Source organism: Chelonia mydas, chromosome 23 (genome assembly GCF_015237465.2).
Source record: "Chelonia mydas isolate rCheMyd1 chromosome 23, rCheMyd1.pri.v2, whole genome shotgun sequence".
Classification (NCBI taxonomy): Eukaryota; Metazoa; Chordata; order Testudines; family Cheloniidae; genus Chelonia; species Chelonia mydas.
In genome coordinates this window covers 18,323,748-18,344,575 of record NC_051263.2, presented here as the reverse complement: position 1 = coordinate 18,344,575, position 20,828 = coordinate 18,323,748, and the positions used below count along the sequence as shown (strand labels likewise).

Genomic DNA, 20,828 nt, shown 5'->3' with positions numbered 1-20,828 from the left:
CGCTGTTCATGCCAGGTGGTGACTCTGATTCCACACCAAGAGGATCAGGGCGAACCAGGGGTGCCCGTTGACGGGTGGGGCACCACTACATATTGTTTTAGGCTGAGGTGTCACATACAGAATAGGGTGAACGTCTTTTGGCCTCCCCTCCACCCAGTATGGCGCCAAGAAGCCCTGTCAACCAAGCCACCAGGCGGCTTTTGAGGCAGACTGGGCTGAAACGGGTTAATTTGGTGTCTTGTGAGCTATTTCCGTGACTCTTGCGGTCGCACGGCGGCGCGGAGCACTCTGGGAGATGCAAATGACACCCGTGGCCGGAGCCCCGGGCGCCAATTGGCTGGCGCGGCGCGTCAATCAGGCCGGACGCCCAATGGGAACGGCCGCGGCGGGGCACGTCGCTCTCCCTCCCCCACCCCTCTGGCCACGCCCCCTGGGAGGAAAAGTTTCGGGCGGCCCCAGTGGCTGGAGGGGGAAAAAAAAAATAAAAAAAAAAGATGGCGGAAAATTTAAAAGGTGAGCGAGGGAAGCCGGCGCGCGCGGAGCGTGGCGGGAGGCCGGGCTGGGCTGGGCTGGGCGCGCGGCGGGAGGGGCGCGCGGGGTGGGGGCTTCTATGAGGAGCGGCGCGAGCGCGGAGCTAGTTCCCCCCTCCCCCCCTTCCCGGCGCGCGCGGCGGCAGCAGAAGCGACCGTTAAGGAAGGAGGGGGCCGGTTGAGAGCGCGCGTTCAGGGGGCTGCCCTCGCGCCCAGGGCGGGAAACGGGGCAGGGCGGAGTGGGGGGAGGGGCGCTGCCCCCGCTGGTGCGGGGGGAGGGGCGCACGTGACCCTGAGGGTGCCACAGATCCCCCAGGGCGCCCCCACTTCCCCCTGGGTGCCCCCACCCCACTGGCACAGAGCACCTCCCCTTTGTAGGCTGGTATTGACCCCCCCCGTACGCTTACGCCAACCTCCGGATGCGGGGTGACCCCCCATGTACACTCATGCCTAGCCCCCAACGCGGGGTGACCCCCCTGTATGCTCACGCCAGCCCCCCCGGCGCGGGGTGACTTTCCACGTACGGTCACGCCAACCCCCCAGTGCAGGGTGACCCCCCCCATATGCTCACACAACGCCCCACAGGCAGGGTGACCTCCCCCCAGATCCCCGGACGCTCACGCCAACCCCCCGAACGCAGGGTGACCCCCCCCCAGATGCTCACGCCAACCCCCCGACACGGGATGACCCCCGGACGCTCACGCCAACCCCCCGAACGCAGGGTGACCCCCCCCCGACGCTCACACCAACCCCCTGACGTGGGGTGACCCCCCCCCCGGAGGCTCGCGCCAACCCCCTGACGCGGGGTGACCTCCCCGAGATGCTTGCACCAACCTCCCGACGCAGGGTGACCCCCCCGGACGCTCGCACCAAGCCCCCTAGACAGGCTAACCACGTGCTCATGACAACCTCTGGATGAGGGGCAACCCTCGGACAAGGGGTGAGCCACTCCTCCGGCACATGCTCGGGCTGACCTCCTCTCCCTTGGTAGGCTCACCAGTCCCCCGATGTGGGGTGACCCCCCCCGTACCCTCTGATGAAACCCTCAATGCAGCGTGACCCCCTCCCCATGCACTCAGGCCAACCTGTCCGACGCAAGGGGATTCCCTCTACGTCACGCAGCCCCCCAACTCTCCCTGCTGTCCTCCCGCTGACCGACCCTCACAGCTGTGACCCCAGGTCCCCCACTTGCACTGTGGCCCTTTCCGATGTCACAGCTCTGCCGGGGCTTCTCACTCCTGACCTGCAGCCCCCGCTAGCCGAGCTCTGGGCTCCCCCACCACACAGCGATTCCCCCCCCGCCTTCCCTGGGGTCCCTCCCCTCCCTGCCCAGCCAGTGCCAGCCCCCTAACGCTGACCCGTGTGCCCGCAGGCTGTTCTGTGTGCTGCAAGTCCTCATGGTCCCAGCTGCAGGACCTGTGCCGGCTGGAGAGGGTTTGCTGCCCCTCACTGGGCATCACCCGCAGGAACCTCAGCCACTTCGAGGTGGAGTTCCTGTGTGACTACAAGAGAGTGCGGGTGAGTCTGCCAGCCTGTGACCCCGATCCCTTCCGGGATCCCCCCCCTGCAGCTGGGAAACCCCCACGTCCAATACCCTTGCAGCCCAACCCCCTTCAGCCTGGATCCCCCCTGCAGCCCATGTCCAATTCCCCTCTCCCCACCCCCGGGCAGCCTGGATCCCTCAGCCTCCAATTCTCCCCACGCAGCCTGGGTCTTCGCACCTCCAATTGCCCCTCGCATCCTGCAGTGGGGAGAGCAGGGGGCTGGGAGCCAGACTCCTGGGTTCTCTCCCTGGCTCTGGGAGGGGAGTGGGGTCTAGTGGGTAGAATGGGGCGGGGGGGAGCTGGGAGCCAGGACTCCCGGGTTCTCTTCCTGGCTCTAAGAGGAGAGTGGAGGTCTAGTGGGTCACAGTACGGGGCGGGCTGGGGGAAGAGGTGTCTGGAAGCCCGGACTCCTGGGTCCCTTCTCTGGGAGGGGGCATGGCTACGCCCGCTGACCGGCGGGTTCTGGTGGCAGGAGGAGGAGTTCTACCTGGTGAAGTGGCGCGGCTACCCGGAGTCCGAGAACACCTGGGAGCCGCGGAAGAACCTGCACTGTGTGGGCCTGCTGAAGCAGTTCCACAAGGACCTGGAGCAGGCCTGGATCCGGCGGGACGGCAAGCCCAAGAAAAACGCCCGCTGGCTGGACCAGGGCGTGGCGAACTACGTGGTGCAGAAAGCCAAGCAGCGGCGGGCCCTGTGGCGCTGGGAGCGCCAGCTGAACGCCAAGCGCAACCACAAGGGGCGCATCGTGGTGGAGAACGAGGTGGATCTCGACGGGCCGCCCCGGGACTTCGTCTACATCAATGAGTACAAGGTGGGCGAGGGCATCTCCCTCACCCAGGTGGCGGTGGGCTGCGAGTGCCGCGACTGCCTGGCGGAGGCGGCCAGCGGCTGCTGCTGCCCCGGTGCCTCCCGCCACAAGTTCGCCTACAACGAGCTGGGCCAGGTGCGCATCCGGGCGGGGCTGCCCATCTACGAGTGCAACGCCCGCTGCCGCTGCGGGGCCGAGTGCTCCAACCGCGTGGTGCAGCGGGGCATCCGCTACGATCTGTGCATCTTCCGGACCGCCAACGGGCGCGGCTGGGGCGTGCGCACCCTGGAGAAGATCCGCAAGAACAGCTTCGTCATGGAGTATGTGGGAGAGGTACGGAGCGCCAGGCAGCCACCTCTGGGGCAGGGCCGCTGGGGAACGTAGTGTCTGTCATATGGGGATGACTTGCCTTGCGTTGAGATGCAGCCACCTCTGGGGCAGAGCAGCTGGGGAACAGCTGCACATAACGTCACAAGTGGGGGGGCTCGCCTGGCGCTGAGATGCAGCCACTGCTGGGGTGGGACAGCAGCTGTATGGGGATGGCTTCCCTAGTGTTGAGATACAGCCACCTCTGGGGCGGGGCGGGGAGGCTTGGGAACAGCCGCACAGAGTCCCCCAGTGCCGTGCTCCCAGCATGACCCCATCCCATCCCGTCCCGTCCCCCCAGATCATCACATCAGAGGAGGCGGAGCGACGAGGGCAGATCTACGACCGCCAGGGTGCGACCTACCTCTTTGATCTGGACTATGTGGAGGATGTTTACACAGTGGATGCTGCCTACTACGGCAACATCTCACACTTCGTAAATCACAGCGTGAGTCGGGGGGGGGGGCAAGGGAGAGGCCACGGGGAAGGGAGGGGGCTGGGGGCAGCCTGTGGGTGGATAAAAATCAGTGATTGAAAAACAAACAAAAAACACCCTGCCATGATCTTTTTAATGTAAGTTAAATAGGCTTTTTTTTTCCCCTTAGAAAGAAAAAATGATTTAAAACAAAGTTTGAATTGCTGACAATGTATGTAAAGGCCCCAAATTTATGAGACTCTATGGAAATCATTTAAATCACAGTAACTAGACAGCCGGGCATGTCTGCTGTGGAGCTTTGAAAGAAAGTTGAAGCAGCGAACCGGTGGAAATCGCTGGCTCGCCTCATGTATTTTGTAGGGAGAATATTTGCTTTTGTTCAGTTTATTCACCTAGCTCAGCTCAATGGCCAGTCCCTTGCAAGTTAAGAAACTGATCAGGAACTGGCAAAGCAGGAAAGCTTGGTTTCCTCTTCCAGTCTCTGAATAAAAACTCGGTGGGAAAGGTAGAGATCTACTCGATCTAAAATCCCGAAGGACATGGAGACTAGAAACAATCAGTTCAAATTCACTAATTACAGAGAATGCTCCCTTTGTTTACTAAATCCATTTTAAACGCAAACCACGTTTTGATATTCCTCCTATTTTCTTCTCCATCCAGCATGTTCAAGGTAGTTTTATCAACCTGATTAAAAAGAACTGTTTCATTTTCAATGCAAAACACGTTTTGATAAACTACTTTTTTCTTCTTATGCCTCCAGTGCATTTTAAGGTCATTCTATTGAACTGAGAATTCTTAATTTTTTAAATTATTTCTAAACTAAAAATAACACTCTGGTTACCTTCTCCAGACCTGAAGAAGCTCTCTGTGAAACTTGAAAACTTGTCCCTCCCACCAACAGAAGTTCGTCCAGTAAAAGATTTTTACCTCACCCACCTTGTCCAACTAAAAATAACTTAGTTTTAAATGCAAACAGTTTTAGATAAACTTTACTTTTTTCTTCTTCTACACCCAGCACATTGAAGGTAGGTTTTATTTAATGAATGAAAAATAACTCAGTCAGTTTTCAATGCAAAACCATGTTTTTATAAACTCATTTTTGTTCTTACGCATCAACCACGTTTTAAGGTAGTTTTCATGGAATTAACAGTAGCTCAGTTTTAAATGCAAACCCTGTTTTGATAAACTCTACTTTTGTTTTTCCGTATGCACCCTGCACATTTTATGATTGTTTTATTGAACGAATTAAAGCGAAATAATTTAAAATCTTTTTGTGCATTTTTCATTACAATTTCCATCAAAATTAAACTTCACACAAACCATGAGTTGAACCCCCCCCCAAAAAACTAAATAAGAAATGCCATTCACCAAATTTTCACATAATAAAAAAGGAAAATTTAAGAATTCAAATAAATACATAACCTCTATATTAATAATTCATCTTAATACACTGCATTAGTGTAATATTAATATTAACAAATTAGTGTAATATAATGTATTGAGATTGATGAATTATGCTATAAGTAGGCTTGGCAGAAGCCATTTTTTATCATTTCGATGGACAAAATTGTTTATTTTTAATCCTTTTCTCCTGATCTTTATTGATGTCAAGTTTCACAGTTGTGGGACAGTGGGGGGAGGGGCAGGGTTAGACAATAGGTTGGGTCAGGCTATAATTATATAATGACAGTAGATGCTAACATTCAGAAAGTTAAAGTTTTATAGCTGATAGAACAAGAACACACACCACATGTCAAGACATACAAAGTCAATATCCTTCAAGCTGCATTTTTCTTACTTTGCCTAGCTGTCACGTTTGTGGGTGTGCGGTGAAAATGATGTTTACCAACACTGACCAGTAAAAATCTAATCCTTCCAGGCAGAGATCTAGGCTTTAAGTTAATACGATAATATAATTTATCAATATTAATACATCATATTGTCCTACTTATGGATATTTCTAAATGACAATATAATGTATTAATATTAATTATATTTGAATCAGATAATTCATTAATAAATTATAACGTAATTGCTATATAATTGCTTAAATAAATGTGTGTAAACGTAGCATGTCCTGCGGGTTAGTGAAAAGATGGGCCAGATTTGGGGAAAAGGCGACATTTAGTTGCCAATCACAACGTTTTAACAATTACCAACCAACGAGCCTCGGCTTTTCTCTAGGGAGAGAACAGAAAAGCACGGACGCAGAAGGGGATTGAAATGGAGGGTTGGAAACTGGGCTTCCCGCTTGCCGATTCAAAGCGGTGATTTAAATCGCTTCAGTTTCAGTCGCTCCACCCTGGCGGGTGGGTCGAAGGAGCAGGGGAGGGAGCTGGTGGTGCTCTGGCGAGGGAAGGGGTAATTTGGGGAGGCAGGTGGTGAGGGGGCAGGGCTATGGCAGCTTTGCCTTGCCCCACTCACCTCCCCCCTCCCCCCCGGTGCAGTGTGACCCCAACCTGCAGGTATACAACGTGTTCATCGACAACCTGGATGAGCGGCTGCCGCGGATCGCCCTCTTCGCCACGCGGCACATCCGTGCTGGGGAGGAGCTCACCTTCGACTACAACATGCAGGGTGAGTGCCCTCCGGGGGGGCCTGAAGGGGGGCCAGGCCCCACTGCTTGGGAGAGCCCTGGGGTAGGATCCTCCCCCTGATGCCTTCTCTCCTCCCCCGCAGTGGACCCGGTGGATGCAGAGAGCACACGGATGGACTCCAACCTGGGCCGGGCCGGCGGCCTGGCCGGCTCTCCCAAGAAGCGGGTGCGGATCGAGTGTAAGTGCGGGGCCGCCTCCTGCCGGAAGTACCTCTTCTAGCCCCTGCGTGCCCTGCCGGGGGTCTGGAACCCACGGCCGCCACCGCGCAGGGCTCTGGGGGAAGGGCAGGGGGGCCCATGCCCACCCTCCCCCCATTGGACTTACCTCACCTACCTGCATTCACTCTACGGGGTGGGGCCTGCTTCCCTCTGCTCCTTCCCTCCTGTCAAGGGGGTTTTTATAGGAACTGCTGTCATGGATTTTAATCAGTTGGTTCCCAGGCCGTGGCAGGGGACGGAGCCGTCCTGGCTCTGCCACGGCCGTGTAAAGACCCTGTCTACTGTGTACAGAGCGCCACGGCCTCCTGTGGGAAGCGGCCGGTTTGGGGGGGATCCAGGAATATTCGACTTGAAGCCGCACTTGACCCTGCGTCCCTATGCAACCGGCAAAGCAGCTGTGGGGGGAAGGCGATGTTTTTAAACCAATTTGGGGCATTTTGTAAAAGGACTTTTTCTACCAGGTATTTTTGATTGGGGGGAGGGGAGGGAGCTGGGGTTGGGGAGCAGCTGGGCCGCGAGAGCTGATGTCTGCGATCAAGGCAATTAGATGGTTTGATTCTGGAGCCGGTGGTGGTATCTGGTTCTTTTGGCTTGCGGTAACAGCGCCCCGTTGTTATAATGGCTAGAGAACAGGGTCAAGGGGGTACTCGGGAGTGGGGTAGGGGCGCTCTCCCTAGGCACTGGGGGGTGCCGTCTGTTTAATTCCAACCTCCTAGTTAAATCCAAATGATCTCTTCTCTGCACAAACTTAGATGGAGGAGTTTGCTTCACTTCCTGTCCTAAACTGGCAGGGAGTTTTGCTGTGTGGCTGTTCCTCAGGGGTCCCATCCCAGAGTCTGCTGCATTTCAGTGCTGGGCAAGCCGCCCTGTGCTGTGTTATACGCAGCTGTTCCTTAGCTGCCCTGCCCCAGGGGTGGTTGCATCTCAGCACTGGGCGAACTGTCCTTTTACACTCACAGGTTTGGGATTGGTCCAGGCCCCAGCTGTTATTTCTGTGGAAGGTGCAGGTTAAATAGGCCCCTTGGCCCTAGTTCCACAGCCCTTAGCTATAGGGGGCAGGGCCTCCCCAGATATGCCCAGCTGCGGCCCTCCCTCCCATGCTGGCAGCACCGCTGGCACCTCACCTGTCTGGATCCACCCGTGTGAGAACCAGGCCTCCCAGGGGTAGCGAGTCGGGGGGCTAAGGACAGCAGGTTTCAGTCACCAAGGCAGGGGAGGGAGCCCCTAACAATGCTTGGCCCTCTGCTAGCGCTTTCCAGCAGCAGCTCTCATGTCCTGTCAGTATCGTTCGCCCTCTTCTACTGATGGGGAAACTGAGGCACGGGGACTTCGGCCCAACCACGGAAGCCAGGTGTACTGCTGTCTAGGCCGGAGGCTCCGTGGCAGCGGGGTCCCAAAGGGACATGCCAGCAGCGTGCCCCTGGGGAGTGAGGGCAGCCCCAGGGAACCGACTCTGAGAGGCTGCCTCAGCCTACGTGTACCGTGGCTACGTCAGGGCGGTGGGGGGCACGTGCTGAGCCCCCCGCCCCAGGGATCTGGGCAGAACCAGCAGCTTCAAGCAGGGCTGTAGGTCAACCCGCCCACTGAGGGCGACCTGCCCCTGTAGCAGCCCCCCCCCCAGCAAATAAAGTAACCCCTTACCAGCAGGGGGGCAAGCAGCTCTGGGACCTGCCCCAGTCCGACCAGCAGCCTGAGACTGCCCGGCCAGAGCCAGCAAGAGAACCCAGGCATCCTGGCTTGCAGGAGGAGGGAGGAAGCGGGCTAAGCACAGGGGGGCCCCCACACCAAGGGGGAAGACACGACGGGAGCGTTGGGGGGCAAGAACCACAAAGGGTTACATGGGGTCAGAGGGCACCCAGGCCCCTCAGCCACCAGGGCCAGGGAGCCGGGCTCAGGGGGGAGCGGGGTGGTGGGTCAGAGTGGGGGGGGCCCTATTTCTGCTCGCGGCGCCAGACGATGACCATGCCCTTGGCGTCGCTGGAGGCCAGCAGGCTCTCGTCGCAGTTGAAGCTGACGCCCAGCACGGCGGCGCTGTGCCCCTGCAGCTTGTTCACGATGGCCCGGCTGGTGCGCTCCACGTCGAAGAAGTAGACGCACATGTCCTCGCTGCCCGTCACTGCAAGGGGGTGGAGTCAGGGGCGGGGCCTGGACCCCAGCCCTGAGAACCCCCGGGAGGGGCAGGGCCTTGGCAGGCAGACCCCCTCTGGGGGTGGAGTCAGGGGCGGGGCCTGTGCCACCAAGCTCCCTGAGGGGTGGAGCCTGCCCAGGAACCCCATGGAGGGGCCGAGCCTGGAGTTCTGGGGGTCAGAAACCAGGGAACCGATTCCCCCCACGCCACCCCAGAGGATTCTGGGAGGGAGGTGAGCAGCACGCTTGAGAAACCATGGGCTGACTCACATGCCCCAGGGGATGGTGGGGGACGGGGAGCAAGCAGAGGGGGCTCCCCCCTGGGCCCATGCCGGGGGTGGCTCTTACCCACGCAGGCCCCCTGGCGGAAGGACATGAGGGGGCAGAAGATGCTGCGGACGGGGTGGGAGCCCTGCTGGATCTGGAAGCTCCTCTTCAGCTGCAGGGTCCCCTCGTTGTCCACCACCCTGCGGGCAAAGCGGGTGTGAGCGCCGGGGAGGGCCCCCCGACAGCCTCCCTGCCCCATCCACTGGGGCCCGGCCCCGACTGCCGGGGGAGAGCGCCCCCGCCCTGCCCCACGGCACCCCCCGGCGCCCGGCCCCGACTGCCGGGGGAGAGCGCCCCCGCCCTGCCCCACGGCACCCCCCGGCGCCCGGCCCCGACTGCCAGGGGAGAGCGCCCCCACCCTGCCCCACGGCACCCCCCGGCGCCCGGCCCCGACTGCCGGGGGAGAGCGCCCCCACCCTGCCCCACGGCACCCCCCGGCGCCCGGCCCCGACTGCCGGGGGAGAGCGCCCCCGCCCTGCCCCACGGCACCCCCCGGCGCCCGGCCCCGACTGCCGGGGGAGAGCGCCCCCACCCTGCCCCACGGCACCCCCCGGCGCCCGGCCCCGACTGCCGGGGGAGAGCGCCCCCACCCTGCCCCACGGCACCCCCCGGCCCTGACTGCCGGGGGAGAGCGCCCCCAGAACTCCTCACCGGTAGAGGAGCAGCTTGTTGAGGCAGGCGTTGATGAGCAGCGAGGGGTCGCGGGCCTCCCGGCTGACCCAGGAGCGGGCCGAGATGCTGGTGATGGAGCTGCCCTCCTGCACCACCAGCCGCTTGGCCTTGGTCAGCTTCCCTGTGGGGCGGGGGGAGAGGGGGCGGTTAGGGCTGGGGGGCAGGGGGATCCCCGCCCCCCGCCCGCCCCGGGGGCGGCTCACCCGTGGCCATGTCGAAGAGGAAGGAGAAGACGCTGCCGCGGTCGTCGCCGGCCCAGAGCAGGCGGCCGGGGGCGTCGAAGGAGAGCGCCAGCACCCGGCCCGTCAGCTTGCTCGACCCGCCCTTCACCTTCTTCCCCGTCGAGATGTTCACCACGTGCAGGTTGTGCCTCCCGTTGCCCACCTGTGGGGGGAGCCGCGGAGCCGTCAGCCCCCTCCCCGGAGCGAGCCGGCGCCCCCCAGCAGGGCCAGGCCCCCTGCCCCATCCCCCTCCCGGGGCCGGCCGGCACCGCGGCGAGGGGCTGGAAGACGCAGCAGAGCCGCTCGGCGCCGTCGGGGTCGGGTCGAGGGGGGGCCGGGGGGCAGGCGGGGGGCTCACCACGGTGAGGTTGTTCTTCATGGGCTGGAAGACGCAGCAGAGCAGCTCGGCGCTGTCGGGGTCGGGTCGAGGGGACAGAGCGGGGCCGGGGGGCAGGTTAGGGGGTTGGCGGGCAGGTTAGGGGGTCGAGGGGCGGGTTGGGGGGCAGGTGGGGGGGCTCACCACGGTGAGGTTGTTCTTCATGGGCTGGAAGACGCAGCAGAGCAGCTCGGCGCTGTCGGGGTCGGGTCGAGGGGGCGGAGCGGGGCCGGGGGGCAGGTTCGGGGGCCGGGGGGCAGGTTGGGGGGCAGGATAGGGGGCCGGGGGGTGGTTGGGGGGCAGGCGGGGGGACTCACCACGGTGAGGTTGTTGTTCATGGGCTGGAAGACGCAGCAGAGCAGCTCGGTGCTGTCGGGGTCGGGTCGAGGGGACAGAGCGGGGCCGGGGGGCAGGTTCGGGGGCCGGGGGGTGGGTTGGGGGGCCGGGGGGCGGTTGGGGGGGCCGGGGGGGCTCACCACGGTGAGGTTGTTGTTCATGGGCTGGAAGACGCAGCAGAGCAGCTCGGCGCCGTCGGGGTCGGGTCGAGGAGACGGAGCGGGGCCGGGGGAAGGCCAGGGGGCAGGTTAGGGGGCCGGGGGGCGGTTGGGGGGCCGGGGGGACTCACCACGGTGAGGTTGTTGTTCATGGGCTGGAAGACGCAGCAGAGCAGCTCGGCGCCGTCGGGGTCGGGTCGAGGGGGCGGAGCGGGGCCGGGGGGCAGGCCAGGGGGCAGGTTAGGGGGCCGGGGGGGCGGTTGGGGTCCGGGGGGGCTCACCACGGTGAGGTTGTTGTTCATGGGCTGGAAGACGCAGCAGAGCAGCTCGGCGCTGTCGGGGTCGGGTCGAGGGGACAGAGCGGGGCCGGGGGGCAGGTTAGGGGGTCGAGGGGCGGGTTGGGGGGCAGGTGGGGGGGCTCACCACGGTGAGGTTGTTGTTCATGGGCTGGAAGACGCAGCAGAGCAGCTCGGTGCTGTCGGGGTCGGGTCGAGGGGGCGGAGCGGGGCCGGGGGGCAGGTTCGGGGGCAGGTTGGGGGGCCGGGGGGGCTCACCACGGTGAGGTTGTTGTTCATGGGCTGGAAGACGCAGCAGAGCAGCTCGGCGCCGTCGGGGTTGGGTTGGGGGGCAGGTTCGGGGGCAGGGGGGCGGGTTGGGGGGCCGGTTAGAGGGCCGGGGGGCGGTTGGGGGGCCGGGGGGGCTCACCACGGTGAGGTTGTTGTTCATGGGCTGGAAGACGCAGCAGAGCAGCTCGGCGCCGTCGGGGTCGGGTCGAGGGGGCGGAGCGGGGCCGGGGGAAGGCCAGGGGGCAGGTTAGGGGGCCGGGGGGCGGTTGGGGGGCCGGGGGGGCTCACCACGGTGAGGTTGTTGTTCATGGGCTGGAAGACGCAGCAGAGCAGCTCGGCGCCGTCGGGGTCGGGTCGAGGGGACGGAGCGGGGCCGGGGGGCAGGCCAGGGGGCAGGTTAGGGGGCCGGGGGCGGTTGGGGGGGCCGGTTAGGGGGCCGGGGGGCAGGTTGGGGGGCCGGTTAGGGGGCTCACCACGGTGAGGTTGTTGTTCATGGGCTGGAAGACGCAGCAGAGCAGCTCGGCGCCGTCGGGGTCGGGTCGAGGGGACGGAGCGGGGCCGGGGGCAGGCCAGGGGGCAGGTTAGGGGCCGGGGGGCAGGTTGGGGGGCAGGCAGGGGGGCTCACCACGGTGAGGTTGTTGTTCATGGGCTGGAAGACGCAGCAGAGCAGCTCGGCGCCGTCGGGGTCGGGTCGAGGGGGCCGGGGGGCAGGTTTGGGGGCCAGGTTAGGGGGCCGGGGGGCAGGTTGGGGGGCAGGCGGGGGGGCTCACCACGGTGAGGTTGTTGTTCATGGGCTGGAAGACGCAGCAGAGCAGCTCGGCGCCGTCGGGGTCGGGTCGAGGGGGCGGAGCGGGGCCGGGGGCAGGTTGGGGCCGGGGGGTGGGTTGGGGGGCCGGTTAGGGGGCCGGGGGGCAGGTTGGGGGGCAGGCAGGGGGGCTCACCACGGTGAGGTTGTTGTTCATGGGCTGGAAGACGCAGCAGAGCAGCTCGGCGCCGTCGGGGTCGGGTCGAGGAGACGGAGCGGGGCCGGGGGCAGGCCAGGGGGCAGGTTAGGGGGCCGGGGGGCGGTTGGGGGGCCGGTTAGGGGGCCGGGGGGCAGGTTGGGGGGGCCGGTTAGGGGGCTCACCACGGTGAGGTTGTTGTTCATGGGCTGGAAGACGCAGCAGAGCAGCTCGGCGCCGTCGGGGTCGGGTCGAGGGGACGGAGCGGGGCCGGGGGCAGGCCAGGGGGCAGGTTAGGGGGCCGGGGGGCAGGTTGGGGGGCAGGCAGGGGGGCTCACCACGGTGAGGTTGTTGTTCATGGGCTGGAAGACGCAGCAGAGCAGCTCGGCGCCGTCGGGGTCGGGTCGAGGGGGCCGGGGGGCAGGTTTGGGGGCCAGGTTAGGGGGCCGGGGGGCAGGTTGGGGGGCAGGCGGGGGGGCTCACCACGGTGAGGTTGTTGTTCATGGGCTGGAAGACGCAGCAGAGCAGCTCGGCGCCGTCGGGGTCGGGGATCTGGCGGATGCACTTGCCCTCGGCGGCGGCCCAGATGCGCATGGTGCCGTCCAGCGAGGTGGAGACCAGCACGTCGTTGGAGAGGGACCAGGCGAAGTCGGACACGCCCCGGCTGTGGCCCCGCAGCACCCGCAGCACGGCGGGCGGGGCGGGCGCCAGCTGGCACACCGAGATGGTGCCGTCCAGCGAGCAGCAGGCCAGCAGGTGCTTGTCGTCGTTGGCGAACTGCACCTTGGGCACTGGGGGGGATGGGGGGGGTGAGTGGGGGGCACCAGGCCACCGCCCCCTCCCACGGGGCCCTGCCCCCCCAGTGCCACCGCCCCCTCCTGGTCCCCTCCCACGGGGCCCTGCCCACCCCCTGCCACCGCCCCCTCCTGGTCCCCTCCCACGGGGCCCTGCCCACCCCCTGCCACCGCCCCCTCCTGATCCCCTCCAATGGGGCCCTGCCCACCCCCTGCCATCGCCCCCTCCTGGTCCCCTCCCACAGGGCACTGCCCCTCTTTGAATGAAACCCTCCCCCCACCCAACCCTGCAGGGAGCATGCCCCCCCTTCCGGTGTCTGCCCCCCCCCTTCTGCCCCTCACAGCTGTCCTCCAGGCCCCGCTCCCCACAGCACAGCCGCACGCTGCCTCCACTGACCACCCCTCCCGCCCCCCGGGCACCTGCCCTGGCCCCATGGCATGACCCAGTGTCCCCCACTTCCAGTCCCCTCCCACTCCATGGGCTGGTCCCCCATCTTGCTCCAGTGGGGACCCCTGCCTGAAGGAGCGGGTGGGTACGACCCCCCCATCCCAGCAGCCCCCCCTCACCGGCCTTGTCGACGTGCTGGTCGAAGACGTGGTACATGCCGGCGAAGGCGTAGTTCTCACTCAGCGTCGTGTCACCGGCCATGGCCCGGCTGGCCTCCGCCACCGACGTGGGCACCACGCTGCCGGGGGGCCTGGGTCAAAACTGGCCACTCAGAACCCAGGCGTCCTGGCTCCCGGCCCCCCCGCTCTAATCGCTACACCCTACTCCCTTCCCAGCGCTGGGGAGAGAACCCAGGAGTCCTGACATAGCTCTGTGGGTCAGGAGTAGGGATCCCCCCTTCCACCTCCCCCGTGACATAGCTGTGCCAATGCCCTGAGCTTACACCTGGACTCCTGGGTTCTCTCGCTGGCGCTGGGAGGGGAGTGGGGTCTAGTGGTTAGAGCAGAGGGGCTGGGAGCCAGGACTCCTGGGTTCTCTCCATGGCTCTGGAAGGGGAGCAGGCTGTAGGGATTAGAGCACGGCAGCTAGACCAGGATAAGCCCTATAGCTATCACCAGGAGAGCTTGGTGGTGCAGAGAACCCAGGAGTCCAGCTGCCCCCAGCCCAGCTCTGGATGGGGGGCAAAGGCAGGTGCCCCAGACAGCAGCCACCACTGGCTGGGAGCAGAGCCCAGGTCCAGGGCCGCGGTGCCACCTGGCTGGGCAGGGCTGCCTGGGTTTGCAGAAGCCCAGGACAGACATGGGGGTGCAGGCGCGGGCACAGCCCCCAGAGAGCCCCCACCCCCGGCGCCCCCACGCTCACCGTTCGTCGTACGCCACGCGGTTCATCTGCGCTTGCAGCTGGTAGGAGCCACGGCTGACGGAGCGGCGATGGCCACGGGCCCCCAACGCCCGGGCATCATCCTCAAAGTCCTAGGGGAAAATAGACAGGTCACCTGGATGACGAGCCCCAGAGGTGGCTGCATCTCAGCACCAGGCGAGCCTACCTGTGTGGCGTTATGTGCAGCTGTTCCCCAGCTGCCCCGCCCCAGAGGTGGCTGCAGCTCAGCACTGGGTGAGCCGCTCCCATGCAGCGTTATGTGTGGCTGTTCCCCAGCTGCCCCGCCCCAGAGGTGGCTGCAGCCCAGCACTGGGTGAGCCACTCCCATGCAGCGTTATGTGCGGCTGTTCCCCAGCTGCACCGCCCCAGAGGTGGCTGCAGCCCAGCACTGGGTGAGCCGCCCCCGTGTGACGTTACGTGCGGCCTCTCCCGTACCTCCATGCGGTCCAGCGTGGTGCGGCTGCTCCGGACGATGCTGTTGCTGTAGGCCCGGAAGCTGCTCTGCTCGGAGAGGGGCCCGTAGCGCTGCGCCAGGAGCTGGGCGCGCAGCCGCAGGTACAGCTTGCGGGCGCCGGGGTCGTGCCCGGCCTTGGCGTTCTCCCGCAGCAGCTGGCTGCGCCGCCGGATGTACTGGGTGCGGAACTGCGGGAAGCCGGGCGTGCGGTAGGCGTTGTACCTGTGTGAGAGGGCCCCCTTGTGACCCCCAGCACGGCGCCCCCCAGGGGAGAGCCCCCACCCAGCCCCCTGTGACCCCCAGCACGGCGCCCCCCAGGGGAGAGCCCCCACCCAGCCCCCTGTGACCCCGAGCACGGCGCCCCCCAGGGGAGAGCCCCCCATGACCCCCAGCACGGCGCCCCCCAGGGGAGAGCCCCTTACCCAGCCCCCCGTGACCCCCAGCACGGCGCCCCCCAGGGGAGAGCCCCCTTGTGACCCCCAGCACGGCGCCCCCCAGGGGAGAGCCCCCACCCAGCCCCCCGTGACCCCCAGCACGGCGCCCCCCCAGGGGAGAGCCCCTTACCAGCCCCCGTGACCCCAGCACGGCGCCCCCCCAGGGGAGAGCCCCCACCCAGCCCCCCGTGACCCCCAGCACGGCACCCCCCAGGGGAGAGTCCCCCATGACCCCCAGCACAGCGCTGCCCAGGGGTGAGCCCCCACCCAGCCCCCCGTGACCCCCAGCACAGGGCCCCCCAGGGGAGAGCCCCCACCCAGCCCCCCGTGACCCCCAGCATGGCGCCCCCCAGGGGAGAGGCCCCCGTGACCCCTTGCACGGCGCCCCCCAGCACCTGCCCCTGACTGCCAGGGGCGAGCGCCCCCGCCGAGCCCCCAGCCCCCCGACTCACCTCGCGTCGACAGCCAGCACTTGTTGCCACACTGCGGCCATGCCACTCCCTGCTGGCGCCTTGGGGGAGCTGGCCAGCGGGAGCCTGGGGGGGCAAGGAGGACACAGAGTCAGCCGGGGATCCATGGGGTGGGCGGGGGGCACAGAGCCAGCCCTGGGGGGGGTCACCCACTCCCGACACATCGGGGGCAGGGGGTGCTTCCTTCGGGGTCCCAGCTCCAGCCCCCCAACATCTGTGAACCCCCTTCGCCTGCAGCGGGCGGGCGGGGGGTGGCCCCGGGAGGCTGGATGCAGGGGCCAGGAGGGACCCCCCCACCCCAAGGAGACCCGTGAGAGGTTATTATGGGATGGGGATTGGGGGGTTGGGTGCGCTGGGCTATGCTGGGACCGGCAGGGGTGACTGGGGGGGCAGGAGTATTATGGGTTAGCTCAGGTTGTTGCTAGTGAGGAGGGGGATGGAGGTGAAAGGGGGGGCGATGCTGTGAGGAGGGATACGGGGGGGCGGGGTAAAGAGACACATCCCGGGGGGGGTCCTATAGAGGAAAGGGGCCGGGGGGGGGGGAGCACAGACCGCGGGGGTGGGGCTCCTAATGGCAGACTGAGGTGCAGCCCCCCATTGCAACCCCCCCTAGCACGGATCGCATCGCACCCCAGGGCGGGGTGGTCCTGCTGCCAGCCCCCCCATTGCAATCCGCGGGGGGGGACCTAGCGGTCCTGCAACCCCCCCCAGCACGGATCGCATCGCACCCCAGGGCGGGGGGGGGGTCCTGCTCCCAGCCCCCCCATTGCAATCCGGGGGGGGGGACCTAGCGGTCCTGCAACCCCCCCCAGCACGGATCGCATCGCACCCCAGGGCGGGGGGGGTCCTGCTGCCAGCCCCCCCTTTGCAATCCGGGGGGGGACCTGGGGAGGTCCCATTACATCGCCCCAAGAGCGGATCGGGGACGGGGGGGGGGGGCGCGGCGCTGCGATGCAAACCCGCGCGGGGACGGGGGGGGGGTCGGTACCTGGGGCGGGTCCCGGCCTCGGTCCCGGGGCCGGCGGCAGCTGCTGGGGGCGGATGCGGCCACGGCGCCCGCCCCGGAGCGCAGCCGCATGCGCCTGGGTGTGTGTGTGGCCGGGGGGGGGATTATCAACCAATAGTGCACCAGTCCCTCCCCCCATGCAACCAGCCCCCCCGCCCCCTCTGCACCCCATGCAACCAGCCCCCCCGCGCACCCGCCCCCCTCTGCACCCCATGCAACCAGCCCCCCCCCGCGCACCCGCCCCCCTCTGCACCCCATGCAACCAGCCCCCCCCGCACCCAGGCACCAGCCCACCAGGGCTCTGAAGAAATCTCCCAGCCCCTGGGAAGCTGCAGACCAGGCCCTGGGCTGGGAGAGCCACCTCCAGCCTAGCCAAGCTGCCCCTCCCTGGAAGAGCCAGGGCTGATGGCCAGCAGCCGGGGAACAAAGCCTGACCCACCAGCTTGATTTCCTTCTTGGGCGGGTGGGGGTGACTGGTTTGGTGCAGAGGGGGGATGGGGGGACAGATCACCCCCCATCGGGGAGACCGGGAGAGACCCACAGAGGCGAAGTCGAGAAAGCAACTGAAATCCTGCTCTGCTGGAGGAGATTCCCCAGGGGCCGCCCGTCCTAAAGTCTCGGTTACTGAGGGACCATGAAAGATGCACCCCAAGAGTTGGATGCTAATATTTTCACTGGCTCGTTCAATTGATTAACCATCCGTTGGGATACTGCAGATTATGGACTAGGGGTATTTCGTGACTTGCAAACCCAGCTTTGTACTTCGGGATCACTGAAGCATTATACCCAGCTGCACAGAAACGCTTTCCGTAACCTGAGAAGTAGATCGTTTTAAACATTAGCTCGAAGAACATTTTTATACCTGGACTTCAGCCAGGCTTTGGACCAGGGCGGTCAAACAATGAAAAAAAATTGGCAATGAATTGCGAGATTTAAAAACAAAAAACAGTGTCACTCAATCGCGGGTTTAATTGCACTGTTAAACAAGAATCAAATCCCAATTTCACTTCAGGTCGAAGTACGAAGAGGCACACACACGATTTGTGTATCTGGCCCAGAAATACCTAGCAACGCCAGCTACAACCGTGCCAGGCGAACGCCTGTTCTCACTTTCAGGTACCAGTGTAAATAAGAAGCGGGCAGCGTTATCGCCTGGAAGTGTCAACACACTTGTTCGTCTTAGCGATCGGCTGAACGAGAAGAAGGACTGAGTGGACTTGCAGGCGCTAAAGTGTTAGATTGCTTCGGTTTTGAGTGCAGTTATGTCACAAAACATTTTTTTTTACACTTGTAAATTGCACCTACAGGATAAAGAGATCGCCTCATCCCAGGGCTGTAGGGCAACCTGAAAAATATTATTTCTCTTGTTTATCTTTTTCACAGTGCAGCTGTGTGTAATCAAAACTACTGCTGCAAAGGGAGCACGGTACACTTCGTACTCGGCGTTGTAATTGAAATCAATATATTTGAAGATATGGAAAAACATCAACACATTTATAATCAATGGGAATTGGTGTCGTGGTATTGTATAACAGTGCGATTAAAACTGGGATTAATCGCAATTTTTTTAATCTAGTTAATTTGTTTTGCATTAATCACTTGTGTTAACTGCAATTAATTGACAGCCCTGCTCTTGCCACGGTCCCACATGACAGTCTGATAAGTAAGCTGGAGAAATGCGGGCTTGGCAGAATTACCATTAAGCGGACACAGAATTGGTTAAATAACCACAAAGAGTAACGGTTCGTGGACTGATGTCGGCTTGGAAGGAGGTCTCAAGCGAGGATCCCCAGGGATCTGGTCTGGATCTGGTGGTGTTTTACATCTTTATTAACTACCAGGATGTAGGTAGAGACTGATCTAGTGTAGAGATGTCACAAAGCGAGGGGGGGTTGCCAACACTTTAGAGGATAGAGCTAAAATTCAGAGGGATCTTGATAAACTGGAGAACTCGGCTGTAGCCAACAAAATGAAATTCAACAAAGACCAATCTAAGGGGCAAGAAAAACCAAATGCACAAGTACTGAATGGGGCAGAACTGCTGGGAGTGGCGGTGGATCAAAACCCCGGCCACGTGATGCTGTTGCAAAAAACACATGTGCAATTTTAGGTTGCATTAGCAGAGGCGTAGCTGCAAGTCGCAGGAGGGGACAGGACCGCTCGGCTGGGCCCTGGCTAGGCCTCAGCTGGAGGACGGTGTCCGGTTTTGGTCACCAACGCCCAGAAAGGACGTGGAGACACTGGGTAGGATCCAGAGGCGAGCGCCAAAGACGATCAAAGGGGAGGGACACCAGTCATGTGAGCCAAGGACCTGGGTACGCTCAGTTTGGAAAAGAGATTGATAGCGCTCTTCGAATACTCGAAAGGCTGCCATAGAAAAGATGGAGGCAGGTCGTTCTCTCTTGCCCCAGAGGGCAGGACGAGAGGCCGTGGGTTCAAACTACAGCACAGCAGATTGAGATTGAACCTCAGGGAAAACTTCCGGCCGGGAAGAGCAGCAGGACGACGGAACCGAGGCCTCGGGAGGTCGTGGAAGCTCCTTCGAGGAGGGTTTCGAGCGGAGGCCGGAGCCTTCTGTCTTGGATGGTTTAAATCCTGCAGCATGGTCGGGGGCCAGACTAGGTGCCCCTTGTGGTCCCCTCTAACCCTATGGGTCAAGGAGTCTATGATCCCCCACCTCATGCACAGCCCCCACTGCACCCCAAATGCCATCCTCCACACTCATCGCCACCCCCCCACCCCAGTGCACAGCCCCAAATACCGTCCCCCGTCCCCTCCAGCCCCAGTGCACCTCGTTAGCTTTTGGGTTCTGCATGAAAAATCCCCTGCACAATTCCAGGGGATCCACTCGCACTGCAGCAGTGGTAGGGCTCTTACCCTGGGGTGGGGTCTCCTCCCAGCTCTGGGAGGGGAGTGGGGTCTGGTGGCTAGAGCAGGGGGGGCTGGGAGCCAGGACTCCTGGGTTCTCTCTGCGGCTCTGGGAGGGGAGTCAGGTCTGGTGGTTAGAGCATGGGGGGCTAGGAGCCAGGACTCCTGGGTTCTCTCTGCGGCTCTGGGAGGGGAGTCAGGTCTGGTGGTTAGAGCAGGGGGGGCTAGGAGCCAGGACTCCTGGGTTCTCTCTGCGGCTCTGGGAGGGGAGTCAGGTCTGGTGGTTAGAGCAGGGGGGGCTGGGAGCCAGGACTCCTGGGTTCTCTCTGCGGCTCTGGGAGGGGAGTCAGGTCTGGTGGTTAGAGCAGGGGGGGCTGGGAGCCAGGACTCCTGGGTTCTCTCTGCGGCTCTGGGAGGGGAGTCAGGTCTGGTGGTTAGAGCAGGGGGGGGCTGGGAGCCAGGACTCCTGGGTTCTCTCTGCGGCTCTGGGAGGGGAGTCAGGTCTGGTGGTTAGAGCAGGGGGGGCTAGGAGCCAGGACTCCTGGGTTCTCGGGGGGAGGGGGGGGAAGATGGGAGCCAGGACTCCTGGGTTCTCCAGGCGGTGGGGGGTGGGCTAGGAGCCAGGACTCCTGGGTTCTCGGGGGGAGGGGGGGAAGATGGGAGCCAGGACTCCTGGGTTCTCGCGGGGGGGGGGGGCTGCCTGTCCCCCTCTTACTGGAATCTCCTCCAGGCGGGGGGGTCCTGGCTGCTGGTGCTCAGGGATCGGCCCTTGCGGCTCTCGGGCGTCCAGGCCATGGTGGCTCCTCCCCCTCCCCCACCTGGGGGCTGGGGCTTTATAGCCGGGGGCGGGGCCAACACCTGCGGCTCACCTGGATCCCGCCCCGCCCCCTCCCCGTGGGGCTGGAGGGTGGGGCTGGGAGCCCGGACTCCTGGGTTCTCTCCGGGCGGGAGGCGGGTCTGGGATGAGAACCCAGGCGTCCTGACTCCCTCCCCTCTCCCTGCGCCCAGATAAATTTGCAGCCTCCTAACCCGGCCAGTTGCTTCCCCTCCCGCTCCTGCCTCTCCTAAGATGGCGGCCACAGGAGCCTGCCCTATGCCAACATGGCGGCCCCCATGGTTCCAAGATGGCCGCCCCCACGTGAACACCCCCTTTCTCATAGGCCGTAGATGGCTGCCCTCTGTTACCTCTCTTTCAAGATGGCGGCCCCCATCTTACCCCCGTCCAAGATGGCGGCCCCCATGTCTCCCGGCT

The 20,828-nt window shown here is 63.5% G+C and overlaps 2 protein-coding genes across 10 annotated transcripts; one reads left to right on the top strand and one right to left on the bottom strand.

Annotated features, from left to right (window-relative positions):
• Positions 1–407: 407 nt before the first annotated feature.
• SUV39H1 (SUV39H1 histone lysine methyltransferase) lies at positions 408–6,500 on the top strand. Its single transcript, XM_037888440.2, has 6 exons — positions 408–513; positions 1,903–2,048; positions 2,547–3,215; positions 3,550–3,696; positions 6,132–6,261; positions 6,364–6,500. The coding sequence occupies exons 1-6, from the start codon at positions 495–497 to the stop codon at positions 6,498–6,500; spliced, it is 1,248 nt and encodes a 415-aa protein (XP_037744368.1). The 5' UTR covers positions 408–494.
• On the bottom strand, positions 4,748–20,780 carry WDR13 (WD repeat domain 13). Of its 9 annotated transcripts, none has more exons than XM_043534363.1 (11): positions 20,606–20,635; positions 19,176–19,355; positions 15,685–15,768; positions 14,780–15,020; positions 14,327–14,436; positions 13,585–13,715; positions 12,707–13,014; positions 9,829–10,009; positions 9,605–9,746; positions 8,975–9,093; positions 4,748–8,615 (listed from the first exon to the last, which is right to left on the bottom strand). In XM_043534363.1, the coding sequence occupies exons 2-11, from the start codon at positions 19,310–19,312 to the stop codon at positions 8,431–8,433; spliced, it is 1,638 nt and encodes a 545-aa protein (XP_043390298.1). In that variant the 5' UTR covers positions 19,313–19,355; positions 20,606–20,635; the 3' UTR covers positions 4,748–8,430. The 9 variants fall into 9 exon arrangements, with proteins under 9 accessions (XP_043390298.1, XP_037744362.2, XP_043390297.1 ...); XM_037888434.2 differs by lacking the exon at positions 20,606–20,635 and adding an exon at positions 20,292–20,591 and having other exon boundaries at positions 13,585–13,703; XM_043534362.1 differs by lacking the exon at positions 20,606–20,635 and adding an exon at positions 20,292–20,589.
• Between the last annotated feature and the right edge of the window lie 48 nt (positions 20,781–20,828).